General features: G+C 41.0%; 1 protein-coding gene across 1 annotated transcript in view; it reads right to left on the bottom strand.

Annotated features, from left to right (window-relative positions):
* The window catches only part of LOC110537210 (capping protein inhibiting regulator of actin dynamics), a 37949-nt gene extending 26799 nt beyond the window's left edge, over positions 1-11150 (bottom strand). Inside the window, exons 1-2 of the mRNA XM_036937210.1 lie at positions 10586-11150; positions 8-438 (exon numbers count right to left, since the gene is read on the bottom strand). Of these exons, the coding sequence (XP_036793105.1) occupies positions 8-438; positions 10586-10935 (781 nt within the window). The 5' untranslated portion in view covers positions 10936-11150. The remainder of the gene's footprint in view (positions 1-7; positions 439-10585) is intronic.
* Positions 11151-18020: the final 6870 nt, after the last annotated feature.

Raw genomic sequence — 18020 nt, 5'->3', positions numbered from 1 at the left:
TCCTCACCTTCAGAGGAGTCCACATTGAGGCCTGTGGAGCGGCTGCCACTCAATGAGGAGTTCTTCTCAGGCAGAGGGCCCAGGACAGACATAGACTGAGAAAGTCCGTGACGCTGCAGGTTAGACTTGGGAGAAAACAGAGACTTCAGCTTGTTTTTCTTCTTTTTCTCTCCTTTGTCTGTACCCCCCTCTCCCTCCCCCTCGCTGTCCGTCAGAACCTGGGTGAAGGACGGTACCACGGCAGACGCAGTGTCCGACAGACCCTCCTTTTTGCCTCGCACCTTGTCCTTGAACCTTCCCAGGCGGGAGTGCGGCTTTTCTGTAGCAGAGAGGTCAAACATGCTGGCTGTCATGTTATTCTTCATAAACTGGATGTCCACCTGCACCTCTCCCCGGTCTTTGTCTGGCTTGCCTGCCTTGTCCAGCAGTTTATGCCATCTGTCGAGAGAAAATCTGTATTATTTTTCAAAACACTTCAACCATATATAACTGGTATAAAACAAATGCTGTTCTTGTCCAAGAGATGTCACAAGAACTAAAGGTGTAAATGAATGTGAGACAGTGAAAAAAATAATCAACATCATATTTTATTTTTCAGATGCCTGCCGTCTCCTCCACGGGTTCATGGCCATTGAAAATAACTTGTAAGTGAGCTCAGAAATAACTTGACATATGTAGGCATTAACCACTTCTTTTCAGAAAACACACACTGTTCAGACTGATCTGTCTGAACAATCCCAGTCTGCATAAGCAGAGGAAGGCTGAGGATCCAATAACGTATATTCACTTGCCTCTGGGCCTCCCCTCCAGCTTTAAAAAAAGACAGTGTCTACATGGTGATAGCTTTTCACAAATAAAGAATGCTTTCACCCCTAGCATAGCTTTATTTAAGGATGCTATTTTATCCCCTTTTTGTTACAGGGTTCCAAGGGGGTTCCAAGCGTTTATCATAACCAAGTTAATAATTCCAGTAAGTAGGGGCTGATGCCATTTTTCCTTTTACTGTTTAGAGTTTCTCCATGGAAACGGTGATCAGTACAGTAAATAATAAATTGTTGTCACTACTCTGTTAAGACTGAATACCATGCCTTAAAACACTAATGTACCATAAAAGGCAACTTAAGGGGGAACCGGGTTCCAGGAGTGAAATAATTTTTCAATGTAAAATTTAATTGATAGATTACATTGGAGGGTTCTGAGAGTGATTTCTTTTCCACCCCATGTCCCCCCTGCTACAGGGTATGCATGCTAAATATTGTCGCTGTCAATTCCAATCAATTTAGGTTCATGTTTAAATAATGACTTTAGAAATCTCTAGGCACTTGTCTATTTATGAATGTAGTTCACAAAATATAAAATCAGAATACCAGAAATATAATTCCTCTATGCCTAAAATCTGTTTCATTTAGAGGTTAGAATTCTTCATGTTGACTGGTTCAATGACCCTCAACAAATCACTATTGTATAAAACATCAAACAAGAGGGGTTAGTTTGTCTGTTTGTATTCTACATGTCATTATTATGTTATTCTAGAAGGTACACACATCTGTCAAAACAATCACTGATTTATAGTTTGGAACTGAACAATTAAGAGCTGAGGCAGCAGTAAAAGTCTCTGTCAAGCAAAACCCATAAGGCCTGAGGTTGTCTGTTCCTCAAAAACTCTTTCCTGAAAAAACAACCCAGTTGAAGTCTGGAGGGAAATGAAAAAGGACAGGAAGAGACAGCTAGGGGCCTTAGATCTGCAAGGTTAGGATGTGTGTGTGTGTGTGTGTGTGTGTGTGTGTGTGTGTGTGTGTGTGTGTGTGTGTGTGTGTGTGTGTGAATGAGTACCCTCTTGGAGGTTACAAAAACAAAATGGACAATGAACATGCGATGGAGACTGTATGAGAGAAATGTGAAAGGTGTCACACACACACACACCTCCTCAGTCCTCACTTAAAGTGGGTGTCCATGAGTAAACAAGTCATTTGTTTATGTAACGCCTCTCCCATTGAGTCTAAAATACTGATCCAGCATGGAATATTAGGCAGCTTCACACACCCTCCTTTCATGTTACTTAGTGACTGAATTCCCCCCAAATACTCGTCCTGTCCTTCTACTCCTCCCTGCTAGTGTGCGGAATACTGAGCCAGAACGTCAGGGAAAGACATGCCTGCTCCTGGAATTTACTTAGGGGTCACATCGCTTACAGAAAAACAACATGACGTGGAAAATCACAACTTCACATTAAATTTAACATGAGAAATCATGTGAAAATGTGTTTTTGGAACACTTCACATGACAACATTTTTCACATGTAGTTTCATGATGTCACATGTTGCTTACATGTTGCCACATTAACTTCACATGTGATCATATGAAAACATGTGTTTTTGGAACACTTCACAAAAGGGATAGCAGTCAACTGTTCTATTGTAGTAGCTGAGTAGTTACAGTACCAGTCAAAAGTTTGGACACACCTACTCATTCAAGGGATTTTCTTTATTTTACTATTTTCTACATTGTAGAATAATAGTGAATATATCAAAAACTATGAAATAACACATATGGAATCATGTAGTAACCAAAAAAGTTAAAATATATTTTTTATTTATTTATGTTTGAGATTCTTCAAAGTAGCCACACAAAGCTGCCTTGATGACAGCTTTGCGCACTCTTGGCATTCTCTTAACTTCTTGCGACTAGCAATCCCGTATCCGGGAGCGTAATCATAGCCTCAAGTGCATTACCATAACGCAACTTTCCTATTCATGAAAATCGCAAATGAAATTAAATAAATATATTCAAACACAAGCTTAGCCTTTTGTTAACAACACTGTCATCTCAGATTTTCAAAATATGCATTACAGCCAACGCTAGACAAGCATTTGTGTAAGTTTATCATGGCATAATGCTATGCTAGGCTCTGCTGGCAGCAGGTAACATGTTCACGAAAATAAGAAAAGCAACCAAATTAAATCATTTACCTTTGAAGAACTTCCGATGCTTTCACTCAGGAGACTCCCAGTTAGATAGCAAATGTTCTTTTTTTCCAAAAATAATATTTTTGTAGGCGAAAAAGATCCCGTTTGTTCATCAGTTTTGGCTGAGAAATCGACCGAAAAATACTTAAACTATAACGCCAAACTTTTTTCTAATTTTTTTCCATAATATCGACAGAAACACGGCAAACGTTGTTTAGGATCCATCCTCAAGGTGTTTTTAACATATGTATTCGATAATATATCCGTCGAGGCAATTGGTTTCTCATAAGAAGCGATTGGAAAAATGGCTACCTCAGTATTTTACGCAAGATTTCTCCGGGAGACACCATGTGACCACTCGCTATATATGGTCCCTTACAGCCATTCTCCAATGGAAATGCCTAAAAAGACGTCACAATGCTGTAGACACCTTGGGGAATGCGTGGAAAACGTAAGCTCATTCGTAGCTCATTCACAGCCATATAAGGAGTCATTGGCATGAGGCGGTTTCAAAAAATGTTGCACTTCCTGATTGGATTTTTATCTGGGTTTCGCCTGTAACATCAGTTCTGTGGCACTCACAGACAATATCTTTGCAGTTTTGGAAACGTCAGTGTTTTCTTTCCAAAGCTGTCAATTATATGCATAGTCGAGCATCTATTCGTGACAAAATATCTTGTTTAAAACGGGAACGTTTTTCATCCAAAAATAAAAATAGCGCCCCCTATATCCAGCATCTTTAGGTAGTCACCTAGAATGCATTTCAATTAACAGGTGTGCCTTCTTAAAAGTTAATTTGCGTAATTTCTTTCCTTCTTAACTTCTCTAGGATAGGGGGCAGCATTTGGAATTTTGGATGAAAAGCATGCCCAAATTCAACTGCCTGCTACTCATCCCCGGAAGATAAGATATGCATATCATTAGTAGATTTGGATAGTAAACACTCTGAAGTTTCTAAAACTGTTTGAATCATGTCTGTGAGTATAACAGAACGTATGTACCAGGCGAAACCCCGAGGACAAACCATTCAGATATTATTATTTTTTTGGGGTCACCCTCTTTTCAATGGGTTTTCATTGGGAATACAGTTTTCTAAAGGACTTGCTTGCAGTTCCTACCGCTTCCACTGGATGTCACCAGTCTTTAGAAATTGGTTGAGGTTCTTCCTTTGTGTAATGAAGAAGTACGGCCATCTTGAACGAGGGTCACTTGATGTGTACCGTTTGATAGAGGCGCATGACCAGAAAGCATGCTTCAGTTTCTTTTCTTCCTGTATTGAACACAGATCATCCCGTCTTCAATTTTATTGATTATTTACTTTAAAAAATACCTAAAGTTGTATTACAAAATTAGTTTGAAATGTTTTGGCAAAGTTAACAGGTAACTTTTGAGATACTTTGTAGTCAAGTTGCGCAAGTTGGAACCGGTGTTTTTCTGGATCAAACGCGCCAAATAAATGGACATTTTGGATATATATGGACGGAATTAATCGAACAAAAAGGACCATTTGTGATGTTTATGGGACATATTGGAGTGCAAACAGAAGAAGCTCGTCAAAGGTAAGGCATGATTTATATTTTTATTTCTGCATTTTGTGTCGCGCCTGCAGGGTTGAAATGTTCTCTCTTGTTTATGGAGGTGCTATCCTCAGATAATAGCTTTCGCCGAAAAGCCTTTTTGAAATCTGACATGTTGGCTTGATTCACAACACGTGTGGCTTTAATTTGGTAACTTACATGTGTGATTTCATGAAAGTTAGATTTTTATAGGAATATATTTGAATTTGGCGCTCTGCATTTTCTCTGGCTTTTGGCCAAGTGGGAAGCTACCGTCCCACATATCCCAGAGAGGTTAATGTGTTTGAGCCAATCAGTTGTGTTGTGACAAGGTAGGGGTGGTATACAAAAGATGGTCTTTTACCAAATAGGGCTAAGTCCATATTATGGCAAGAACAGCTCAAGTAAGCAAAGAGAAATGACAGGCCATCATTACTTTAGGACATGAAGGTCAGTCAATGAGGAACTTTTTAAAAATACATTTAAAAAAAACCTTCAAATGCAATCGCAAAAACAATCAAGCGCTATGATGAAACTGGCTCTCATGAGTTACCTCTGCTGCAGATGATAAGTTCATTAGAGTTACCAGCCACAGAAATTGCATCCCAAATAAGTTCAAGTAATAGACATCTCAACATCAACTTTTCAGAGGAGCCTGCGTGAATCAGGCATTCATGGTCAAATTGCTGCAAAGAAACAACTCCTAAAGATGCCAATGAGAAGAGACTTGCTTGAGCCAAGAAACACAAGCAATGGACATGAGACCAGTGGGAACCTGTCCTTTGGTCTGATGAGTCCAAATTTGAGACCGGTGTGTCTTTGTGAGACGCAGAGTAGGTGATCGGATGATCTCCGCATGGGTGGTTCCCACCCTGAAGCATGGAGGAGGGGGTGTGATGGTGTGTGGGTGCTTTGCTGATGACACTGTCAGGGATTTATTTAGAATTCAAGGCACACTTAACCAGCATGGCTACAACAGCATTCTGCAGCGTTATGCCATCCCAACTGGTTTGTGCTTAGTGGGACTATAATTTGGTTTTCAACAGGACAATGACCCAACACACCTCCAGGCTGTGTAAGGGCTATTTCACCAAGAAAGAGAGTGTTGTAGTGCTGCATCTGAAGAACTGACCTCCACAGTCACCCAACCTCAACCCAATTGAGATGGTTTGGGATGAGTAAAACCACAGAGTGAAGGAAAAGCAGCCAACAAGTGCTCAGCATATTTGGAAACTCCTTCATGACTGTTGGTAAAGCATTCCAGATGAAGCTGGTTGAGAGAATATAGTGTGCAAAGCTGTCATCAAGGCAAAGGGTGGCTACTTTGAAGAATTGCAAATATATACACTTCCGTTCAAAAGTTTGGTGTCACTTAGAAATGTCCTAGTTTTTGTGTCCATTAAAATAACATCAAAATGATCAGAAATACAGTGCAGACATTGTTAATGTTGTAAATGACTATTGTAGCTGGAAACATATGATTTTTTATGGAATATCTACATAGGCGTGTTATCCCATCCAATTTGATCATTTTAATAAGGCTAACTGATCATTAGAAAATAATTTTGCAATTATGTTAGCACTGCTGAAAACTGTGGTTCTGATTAAAGAAGCAATAAAACAGGCCTTCTTTAGACTAGTTGAGTATCTGGAGCATCAGAATTTGTGGGTTCGATAACAGGCTCAAAATGGCCCGAAACAAAGACCTTTCTTCTGAAACTCGTCAGTCTATTCTTGTTCTGAAAAACAAAGGCTATTCCATGAGAGAAATTGCCAAGAAACTGAAGAGCTCGTACAATGCTGTGTACTACTCCCTTCACAGAACAGCGCAAACTGGCTCTAGCTAGAATATAAAGAGGAGTGGGAGGCCCCGGTACACAACTGAGCAAGAGGACAAGTACATTAGAGTGTCTGGTTTGAGAAGCAGACGCCTCACAAGTCCTCAACTGGCAGCTTCATTAAATAGTACCCGCAAAACACCAGTCTCAACGTCAACAGTGAAGAGGCGACTCCGGGATGCTGGCCTTCAGAGGCCGACATCTCCATGGTCCATGTTCCCCCTTTAGAAAATAGTTAAGGGAGGGCTTGCAGGTATACACAAACACAGTTCAGAGTTAGTAAGAAATTATTTCCAGCAGCTAGTGAGAATTGGCAGTGAGGCTGTTTAAACATTACCAGTTATCTGCTTTAAGTCAAACATAATACCGTCTGTGTGGGAGCTGGTAAAGCCACAGTCAAGTCCCTACCCCCTGAGAGGGAGGGAGAGCACAGAGGCAAAAATGTGTTTGTTTTTCACCAAAAAACACTCCAGAATGTGAGGCTAAGTCTGGATTTGGGCCCCGCAGAAATCAGGTACACCACAGTCAACAATGAGAAATCAGAGCAGAACAAACCATGAGAAAACTTCCTCAATATGGCTCAAAGTGTGTGTATATTGGTTTTATATAATATTTTATGAAGCACTCAAAACGATAATCCTGTGGGATGCTGCAAACGTTGATAGCCATTGTATACCATGGATAAGGTGTATGAACCAGGTTGTATGAGTTGGCATGGATATCCTTTGACCAGAAAAATAAAAACATTTTTGAGAGGCTTTGAGGAGTGCATATGAAAGTAGGTCTGGGAAGAATTCAGGTCTGAGAAAACATGTTCTGCTGAAGTTTGGCATTTGAGCTAAAGGGCAACGATAACAATAATGTCAGATGAACCTATCACTGTCACACAGCAAAAAGGACTATCAGCCGTGGAGATCCTCAGCCCTGTCTCCAGACTGACTCCTACTCAGATTGCATGAGACCAATTACTATCATGGAGAATGCACTTTCAAGTGGAACTGACAGCATTTTAGCACCAGGAAGAATATGACAAAATGTAAAAAGAATCTGACAAGCGAGCATTAGATATGGTCATTTTTAAGTTTTCATAAATTCTTAGAACGTTTGGGAATTACATATACTAAAATAATTTGTGGAAATTCTATAGCAAAATAGAGTGGGAAAGTGGCCATGCGTTTGGACAATTAATAGACACCACAGTAAATAAAACATCTGTCTCATCCAGGACTGGAGTATACGCAGACCGGTGCACCATAGCCAATCAGAACTACAGTAGGCCTTATGCAAACAAGCCATTTGCACACAGGCCTGCCATCATTCACTTTGAATTGGACTGTGTGTTTACAGACAGTTGCAACAGCGCGACATTAGATCATTAAGACTCATTCGCCAAAAGCCACAAAAATACACCTTGAATGGATTTCTGTAAATATGTCAATACCACTTACATTTGCAAACTTTACATTCCTATTGATCAAACAACCATGAAAAAAATAAGCTCTCTCTCCCTTAGTTATGCACATCAACAACAAAAATATCAACTAATGTTAGCCAGAGAAAGATGAGCTAACATCTAACAAAGGAACATTAGATAAACCCTCAAACATTTTCAGCTAGTTGGCCTTCAAAATTGCACTGATAACAATTGGGAATTGTAGCCTACTTGTCCTTCTGCAGCTTGCCTGCCAACAATGCATGCTTGTCTCAACCAAGCACCCAAAGCTAACTGGCTAAAGTTGGCTAGCTAGCTACTTCCAGACAAATGAGAGAACACCTCACTCTGACCATTTTACTCACCCTACCAGAGTTGGTTAGGCTGTTTACATGTTATCTAGAGCGTTTGTGCCTAACTATTACTTTCATTGCCTACATTTATTGACACCGGCCATAATCAGCGGATGTTGCGCATATGTAAATTCATCAGTTATTCTGTGCTCTGGCACACTCAGATGAGAGTGCTCTGAAATTGGAATAGATAGATAGCCAGAGTGAATTTGCGAATGCAAGAGATATGCTAACTGAATAACAGTTGTTCAAGTTCTTGCTAGCTATTCCAAATGACACCTGCATCTCTAGCTGTGTATAGCCATAGAAAAACAACGAGGGGCAAAATGTCAGTCACTCACCCCCTCCTCGAATGACATGACATCCTCCTAGCAGCTAGCTAACGTTAGGCTCCATGTTTTTAGCTTGCTATATCAATAGATGCGCTAACCTATTAGCCACATTATGACTGACTTGTGATCATTGCCCTTGCTTGTTTGATTGTCATTCCCAGTCTTAGTTACATTCGTCCATTTCTGTCAAAAAATATTGAGCCATAAAGGTAATCAGAAAGATGCAATAACCAAAGTAGACATACTCTAATACAGTCTAACCAAGAAGCGCTCTCCTTACACATACAAAAGACCCAGCAATATTCACTTTCAAGAGTGCCCCCTTCCCAGACATCAGTGTGTGGGCGTGCACATCACCTGCTGTTGTGTATAGCAGCTAAATAAGCTATTGACGTAGAGACAGCTTAGTGGGATGTATACTGAACAACAATATAAATGCAGCATGCAACAATTTTAATGATTTTACTGAGTTACAGTTCATATAAGGAAATCAGTCAATTGAAATAAATTAATTAGGCCTTAATCTATGAATTTCACATGACTGGGCAAGGGCCCTGTCATGGGTGGGCCTGGTAGGGCCTGGCTCCCCAACAGATTGAGTTTTTCCTCACAAAAGGGCTTCATTACAGACAGAAATATGCCTCAGCACCCCCTCAGACAATCTCGCAAGTAAAGAATCCGGATGTGGAGGTCCTGGGCTGACGTGGTTACACGTACACGTGGTCTGCAGTTGTGAGGCCGGTTGGACATACTGCCAAATTCTCTAAAGTGACGTTGGAGGCGGCTAATGATAGAGAAATTAACATTCAATTATCTGGCAACAGCTCCTGGACATTCCTGCAGTCAGCATGCCAATTCCACACTCCCTCAAAACTTGAGGCATCTGTTGTATTGTATTGTGTGACAAAGCTACATATTTTAGTGGCCTTTTATTGTCCACAGCACAAGGTGTACCTGTTTAATCAGCTTCTTGATATGCCACCCCTGTCAGGTGGCTTGATTATCTTGGCAAAGGAGAAATGCTCACTAACAGGTATGTAAACAAATTTGAGCTCAAAATGAGATAAATATATTTGTGTGTATGAAAAATGTCTGGGGTATTTTATTTCAGCTCATGAAAGATGTGGCCTACACATTACATGTTGCATTTATATTTTTGTTAGTTAGACTGTGTCAGCAATAAACTGTCCAGCAAATCCTTCCCAGTCATTCTACCATTGAGCAAGGAGCAATCATGAGGAAGGCCAGCCAGAGGCTTCAGTAATGCAAACCCATTGGTTAATTGGTTAGGAGAGGAGGCCTGTAATAAAATCAATGAGTTCCTTTACAGACATTCAGAAAGGGAGAAAACACTGATATGTACTAAAGACTCATAGGAGAGGCAATTAGTGAGGTATTGACTTTGGGGACTCCCTAAAAACACGCAACTTCGATACATCTACGTCCAGAAGTCACTTTTCATAGCAGGTTAGGAACATTTTTCTTAACCCTTTTCCTAACCTTAAACTAATTCTCATAACCTGCTACGACAAAGTCACTTCCAGTCATAGCTGTATCGAAGTGTATATTTGGTAATCTCCCTCATAATGGGATGTTGTGCTCATCACAAGCTCCACTGTTATGATTGGGCTAAATCAGTAGACTTGCCCAGGCTGCTAAAACAAACAGTGTCACCCAATGGGAGGTGAAGGCAAGAGGAGCGAAGTAAAAAGCAACGGGAGAAAGCACTTATTCCATAGGCTTGTTTCACTCTAACAACTGGTTGTTGCACCTCTGCTGGGTGAATTAACTGACAGTAAAACTGTAGGACAACATTTTTAGGCCTATGTCCTGCTCTTATAACTTACTACATTATAACATTTTGGTTACATGTTGAGTCAGATGATTATTACTCAATTGGAATATGGTGCAGTCCCTGTTCTTGTATAATTACAACCCCTATTGATGACAAATATTGGTGACATTGTGGCGCTCCATTATTGCCTTAGGCTATTTCAACAACTACAGTGATTCATTTTAAAGGGAATTGTGGAACTCAAAGCCCTTTCTGGAGCAATCTAGAAATAGTAAGGCTGTGACTATTACTGGACAGAGACGAGAACACTCACTCAGTCTTATTACGGGATTTAACCTCGCTGAGCTCCAACAGGTTGATGACTGCTTGGCCGAGCAACTTGTCAGGTCCCACGAGAGCCCGGTGCATTACGTGGACGTGCAACGTACACTTTTCTGTGTTACCGTTGTGGAAGAGCGGCAGCTCGAACGTGGCCTCTTCTTTCCACACCGGTGCCACGCTCTTCTCTGCCACCGATGTAGCGAATTTATCCTTGGCCACCTGCATGATGGCGTATGCGTCGTTGGTGCCATTTTTCCCCTTTATCCTCAGGCTTCTTGACTGAACCACAGTTACCTGTACAATGGTTGGATAACACTGTCGGCTCTGGTCTGATAGAGCCATGGCTGACAGTTACGGAGGTTTAGCCCGAGGAAAACCAATACCGTCTAGAAACGTTTCGGTGTGCTAAGTAGATACATTAGAGTACCTCGCCAGAGAAAAACCTTTTACTTATGGAAAGTTGCGGAAACAGCTGAGTGGGCGTGGTATGTTGTACAGGATGTACGGCAGACTTTTGCAAGACAGGTCATTTGCTGAGCCAAGGTACTCCCCCAGATTAACGGAGCTCGATTTTGGATCGAATGCCTGAGCTGAGAAATATACCTCCCATATTATGAGGAAACGTTATCCACTAGAAGAATATAGTATAAACGTCATATTAAAGTAGTAAGCTATTAATAAAAAGTTGGTTTTAATTTACATTTCCTGCTGAACACTGAAATTGGTTGAAATCATGGTACAGTAAAAAAAAAAAATAATAATAATAATAAAAAAGAGTGGTGGTATTCAAAATAGTGTTCGGAAAAAAATATATTATGAACGTCCCTTTTTCAGGACCATGTCTTTCAAAGAAATTTCGTAAAAATACAAACAACTTCACAGATCTTCACTGTAAATGGTTTAAACACTGTTTCCCATGCTTGTTCAATGAACCATTAACAATTCATGAACATGCCCTTAAAGAATTGTCGTAAAGACACTAACAGCTTAAGCAATTAAGATCACAGTTATGAAAACTTAGGACACTAAAGAGGCCTTTCTACTGACTCTGAAAAACACCAACAGAAAGATGCCCAGGGTCCCTGCTCATCTGCATGAATGTGCCTTAGGCATGCTGCACGGAGGCATGAGGCCTGCAGAAGTGGCCAGGGAAATAAATTGCAATGTCCGTACTGTGAGACGCCTAAGACCTAAGACATCGCTACAGGGAGACAGGACGGACAGCTGATCGTCCTCGCAGTGGCAGACCACGTGTAACAACACCTGCACAGGATCGGTAAATCCGAACATCACACCTGCGGGACAGGTACAGGATGGCAACAGCAACTGCCCGAGTTTCACTAGGAACGCACAATCCGTCCATCAGTGCTCAGACTGTCCGCAATAGGCTGAGAGAGGCTGGACTGTGGGCTTGTAGGCCTGTTGTAAGGCAGGTCCTCACCAGACATCACCGGCAACAACGTCGCCTATGGGCACAAACCCACTGTCGCTGGACCAGACAGGACTGGCAAAAAGTGCTCTTCACTGACGAGTTGCAGTATTGTCTCACCAGGGGTGATGGTCGGATTTGCGTTTATCGTCGAAGGAATGAGCATTACACCGAGGCCTGTACTCTGGAGCGGGATCGATTTGGAGGTGGAGGGTCCTTCATGGTCTCGGGCAGTGTGTCACAGCATCATTGGACTGAGCTTGTTGTCATTGCAGGAAATCTCAATGCTGTGCGCTACAGGGAAGTCATCCTCCTCAATCATGTGGTACCCTTCCTGTAGGCTCATCCTGCCATGACCCTCCAGCATGACAATGCCACCAGCCATACTGCTCGCTCTGTGCATGATTTCCTGCAAGACAGGAATGTCAGTGTTCTGCCATGGCCAGCGAAGAGCCCGGATCTCAATCCCATTGAGCAGGTCTGGGACCTGTTGGATCGGAGGGTGAGGGCTAGAGCCATTCCATTGGCTAGAGCCAATGTCCGGGATCTTGCAGGTGCCTTGGTGGAAGAGTGGGTTAACATCTCACAGCAAGAACTGGCAAATCTGGTGCAGTCCATGAGGAAGAGATGCACTGCAGTACTTAAAGCAGCTGGTGACCACACCAGATACTGACTGTTACTTTTGATTTGACTCCCCTTTGTTCAGGGACACATTATTCCATTTCTGTTAGTCACATGTCTGTGGAACTTGTTCAGTGTATGTCTCAGTTGTTGAATCTTGCTATGTTCATACAAAAAAATAAAATAAACGCAGTTGACAGTGAGAGGACATTTCTTTTTTTGCTGAGTTTACATGCACATATTTTATCAGACCCACTAATGAAAACACTATATAATCCAAGACAGGACAGTATATGTTTACACATGTGAGAATTAGTATCTCCTACCAACCTGTTCCTGATAGCTAACCTATGTACAGTTGAAGTTTGAAGTTTACATACACCTTAGCCAAATACATTTAAACTCAGTTTTTCACAATTCCTGACACTTAATCCTAGTAAAAAGGTAAGTTAGGATCACCACTTTATTTTAAGAATGTGAAATTTTGAGAATGTGAAATGTAAGAATAATAGTAGAGAGAATGATTTATTTCAGCTTTTATTTATTTTGTCACATTCCCAGTGGGTCAGAAGTTTACATACGCTCAATTAGGATTTGGTAGCATTGCCTTTAAATTGTTTAACTTGGGTCAAACGTCTCAGGTAGCCTTCCACAAGCTTCCCACAATAAGATGGGTGACTTTTGGTCCATTCCTCCTGACAGAGCTGGTGTAACTGAGTCAGGTTTGTAGGCCTCCTTGCTCACATACACTTTTTCAGTTCTGCCCACAGATTTTCTATAGGGTTGAGGTCAGGGCTTTGTGATGGCCACTCCAATACCTTGACTTTGTTGTCCTTAAGCCATTTTGCCACAACTTTGGAAGTATGCTTGGGGTCATTGTCCATTTTGGAAGACCCATTTGCGACCAAGCTTTAACTTCCTGACTGATGCCTTGAGATGTTGCTTCAATATATTCACATAATCTTCCAACCCCATGATGCCATCTATTTTGTGAAGTACACCAGTCCCTCCTGCATCAATGCACCCCCACAACATGATGCTGCCACCCCCATGCTTCACAGTTGGGATGGTGTTCTTTGGCTTGCAAGCCTCCCCCTTTCCCCTCTAAACATAATGATGGTCATTATGGCCAAACAGTTATATTTTTGTTTCATCAGACCAGAGGACATTTCTCCAAAAAGTATGATCTTTGTCCCCATGTGCAGTTGCAAACCGTAGTCTGGCTTTTTATGGCAGTTTTGGAGCAGTGGCTTCTTCCTTGCTTAGCAGCCTTTCAGATTATGTCGTTATAGGACTCGTTTTACTGTGGATATAGATACTTCTGTACCTGTTTCCTCCAGCATCTTCACAAGGTCCTTTGCTGTTGTTCTGGGATTGATTTACACTTTTCGCACCAAAGTACGTTCATCTCTAGGTGACAGAACGCGTCTCCTTCCTGTGCGGTATGAGGGCTGCGTGGTCCCATGGTGTTCATACTTGCGTACTATTGTTTGTAAATATGAACATGGTACCTTCAGGCATTTGTAAATTGCTCCCAAGGATGAACCAGACTTGTGGAGGTCTACAATTTTTTTCCTGATGTCTTGGCTAATTTCTTTAGGTTTTCCCATGTCAAGCAAAGAGGCACTGAGTTTGAAGGTAGGTCTTGAAATACATCCACAGGTACACCTCCAAATGACTCAAATGATGTCAATTAGCCTATCAGAAGCTTCTAAAGCCATGACATCATTTTCTGGAATTTTCCAAGCTATTTAAAGGCACAGTCAACTTAGTGTATGTTAACTTCTGACCCACTGGAATTGTGATTGAGTGAATTATAAGGGAAATAATCTGTCTGAAAGCAATTGTTGGAAAAATTACTTGTGTCATGCACAAAGTAGATGTCCTAACCGACTTGCCAAAACTATAGTTTGTTAACAAGAAATTTGTGGAGTGGTTAAAAACTAGTTTTAATGACTCCAACCTAAGTGTATGTAAACTTCCGACTTCATCTGTATGTCAGTCAAATCATCATGGCTGTAATGTCAAATCCAGCTTCACCAGGACAGGTCTAGTGAACCATGAGCCTGCAGGCAATATCTATCCAGTCACTCAAGGTCAATTATTTTTAGGGAGCATTGAGGAGATAAAATGTATCTCTGCACAGCCACCATAATGTGGCTCCAATGTACCTTACCCATCTCTATTTACATCAGAACAATTATTTTTCTAGTAGAAATTGACTCAAGACACTGCTGGACCAGTTTAAAAGTCTGTATCAGAGAAGGTTCATTTTGACTGTTGGAAGAGAACTGAATTGCCTCTTGGGGAAAAAACTAAACATCCAATCATGGTTTAAGTTCTAAAACTATCTCACAGTACAATAAATATCTTCTCAGTGTTATCCTGGAAACCCATTTGCCAGTTAAGATTGATTCTTGAGGCATTCTGTATTGAAAGAGGTGGTTTATAATCATTCTGGATTTCTGCCCCCTGCTGAATGTTGAATGTCCATCTTTCACATATACCTTCAGGGCTTTCTTATATATCTTATGCAAATGTCTCACTTTAATGTTGATTTACATAATAACATTCTATCTCAACTTATCACCACTTACGTAACAATGTGATATAACAGCCCAATATCTACAATAAATGCATAGTATGGTTACACATAATTAAATTATGTAGTTTGATCATAATAAGATCTTACATACACACTTTGAGTAAACTAACTCAGGCAGCACATGTGTAGAGGTTGCCCCCTACTGCACACAAATATAATACACCAATAAAGGCATTTGACAAGGTTGTCCCCTCTCAAGCACAAGTAAAGCACATCATGTGTCCTGGGTTTGGTCCGACAACAAGCAGCCTATGAGTTATCATTGTAAAAATGTGTCTATTCTCTGGAGAGATGGTGGTGGTAGTAGTATGTTAGATTTCTCTTAAGGTTAGAACCATGGTTGCTGTGTTGTAGTTCTGATAGAAAGATCTGGGTCTTGGTAAGGCTTATCCAGTCCTGTGATGCCCCTCTTTGATCTTGACGTCTTGAGTGTTACAGAGAAAGGAACTCCATTACCATCACAGTCAATGGCACAGAGGATCAAACATTTACCCAGCTGCATGGATCTCAGAATGATACAGTACAGCAATGTTACATTGACTTTGGACAGTTTGTACGTTGACTATTAACTCTGTGTGAAGGCATCCGCTGGAATAGCTCAACAAGTTGTTTAAAAAAAATAAGTGTGACACAATAATTGCTGACTATATCATGGCACACCCTGAGAAGAAAGTTAATATTTTACTTGAGACCAATAGCAGAGTCTTATTATTACAAAATGAGAGTTCCACAGCTTTGATATCTGTGGAACATCTGCACTCTCAACAGGAGGGGTTGCTGGGCGGCCGTGTCTATGGATTTTCTTGGGTATGCAGGGTCGCATCTGAACACACACACAGGCCACTGCCTGTTCCCCCCGCTATCACACACACATAGGCCACTGCCTGTTCCCCCCGCTATCATCCAGAGGCAAAGGCAGCACAGGTGCATCACAGCTGGAACAGAGAGACTGAAAAACAGCTTCTATCTCAAGGCCATCAGACTGTTAAACAACCATCACTAGCACATTAGAGGCTGCTGCCTGTAGGTATGGACTATAAATCACTGGCCACTTTATGGAATGGAACACTAGTCACTTTAATAATGTTTACATATCTGGCATTACTTATCTCATATGTATATACTGTTTTCTATACTGCTACGGTATCGTAGTCACTTAATAATGTTTACATATCTTGCATAACTCATCTCATATGTATATACTGTATTCTATACTATTCTACTGTATCTAAGTCTGTTCCGCTCTGGCATTGCTCATCCATATATCTGTTCTTAAAGATAACCTGGCTCTCAGTATGTCCAAAAGGGTAAAATAAGTTTTCTATAAATTGTAACATGGAAATACTCACTTCTACAGTCTTCCTCCAGCACCTCCTGTGGTTGTTTCTCTCCTGCCCTGGATTCTCTGGTAGACCTCAGAGTCCAGAAGAAGATGCCTCTGCCTGGGGACATCACAACTGTGACAAATATCTAAGAGCGGAGAATAATTATGCAATTATTACATTTGTCATACACTACATACGTAGTTAGTACAAATGCAACTGTAATTGGAAGAGTCACCTGTCCCTGCATGGGGCAGCATACAGAGTAGCCACATGGGGGCAGAAAACTACTTTAATCACAATATATTGGCTATGACCTTAAAATCAATTTACTCTCCTGAGTCAGTCACCTCATGTTGTTTTTGGGGATATGATCAGTCTTCCTTACCACAAGATTCATGGGAGACATGTCTAGGTATGGAAGTCAAGTTAGGCAGAATGTTCTGTACAGGCGCTGTACTGGAATATTGCTGTTTGCTGTAGTTCTCATTACTCTCTCAACTGGCTTTTAAACCTTGCGTTACAACAATCTAGAGACAATATTAAATAATTAAAAACTTCCTATAGCTGATTCATTCTGTATTGAGTATAGTCACATAGTCATATATTTATATAAATTAATATCAGAAATATATATCAATAGATCTCTATACAGTAAAGAGAAGACTAACTCCTGAAGAAGAGCTTCACCTCTGGTCAGTCCAAAGACTGATTTAGGTCTGGGATGGAGGGACAGGGAGAAACCATTTGAACAGAACCCAATTTGAAATAGTCATGTGAAGTGAATATAAAACTCTTCTCTATTAGTGTGGTAGCCTACCTCCCTGAGAGGCTCCAACCTACCTACCTGTGTATGAGCAGTTTTAGCTGTGGTCTGGAGCTCTTGATGTTGTTCTGAGCCTGCACATGCAGCATCCCTGCAGTAGTCTCTCTATTATGACATCACCCACTCACCAGTCAGGGTCACCACTGTCATCAGAGCCACAGGTCAGAGGTCACTGTGGCACCTGGAGAGATGAAGCTAAGTAAATCCAGTGACCTGACAAATGCAGATACAGCAAGAGAGGTGGTACGGCAGCTGAGCGCCCTTGCACTTGTGAGATAGGGAGCCTCCACCCAAGAACATCTGTACATGAAGAGATTGTATCTCTGTCAGTAAGTAGACTTACTGGTACACACTAGAGTAATATATAACATACTGTACAGTTAAAACCTTATGCCTGTAGTATTTTACAATAATGTAGACCTATGATATTACTTTTCCAATGTCTGTCTAATAAACTATTGTTATTATTGAACTGCTGCCCTCTCCCACATGATTTACAAATGCTTTTGCTTATTGTTTATAGCACAATACTCAAAAGGACAAAACTAATGTAGTCAAAACAACATTAGAGACATGTCAAAGGAATAGACAACAATTATTTATTTGCCAAATATGAATAGTGCA

Source organism: Oncorhynchus mykiss, chromosome 12, assembly GCF_013265735.2.
Source record: "Oncorhynchus mykiss isolate Arlee chromosome 12, USDA_OmykA_1.1, whole genome shotgun sequence".
NCBI lineage: Eukaryota > Metazoa > Chordata > Actinopteri > Salmoniformes > Salmonidae > Oncorhynchus > Oncorhynchus mykiss.
Note: the sequence above shows the minus strand (reverse complement) of the source record. Positions and strands in the feature narration are given on the sequence as shown.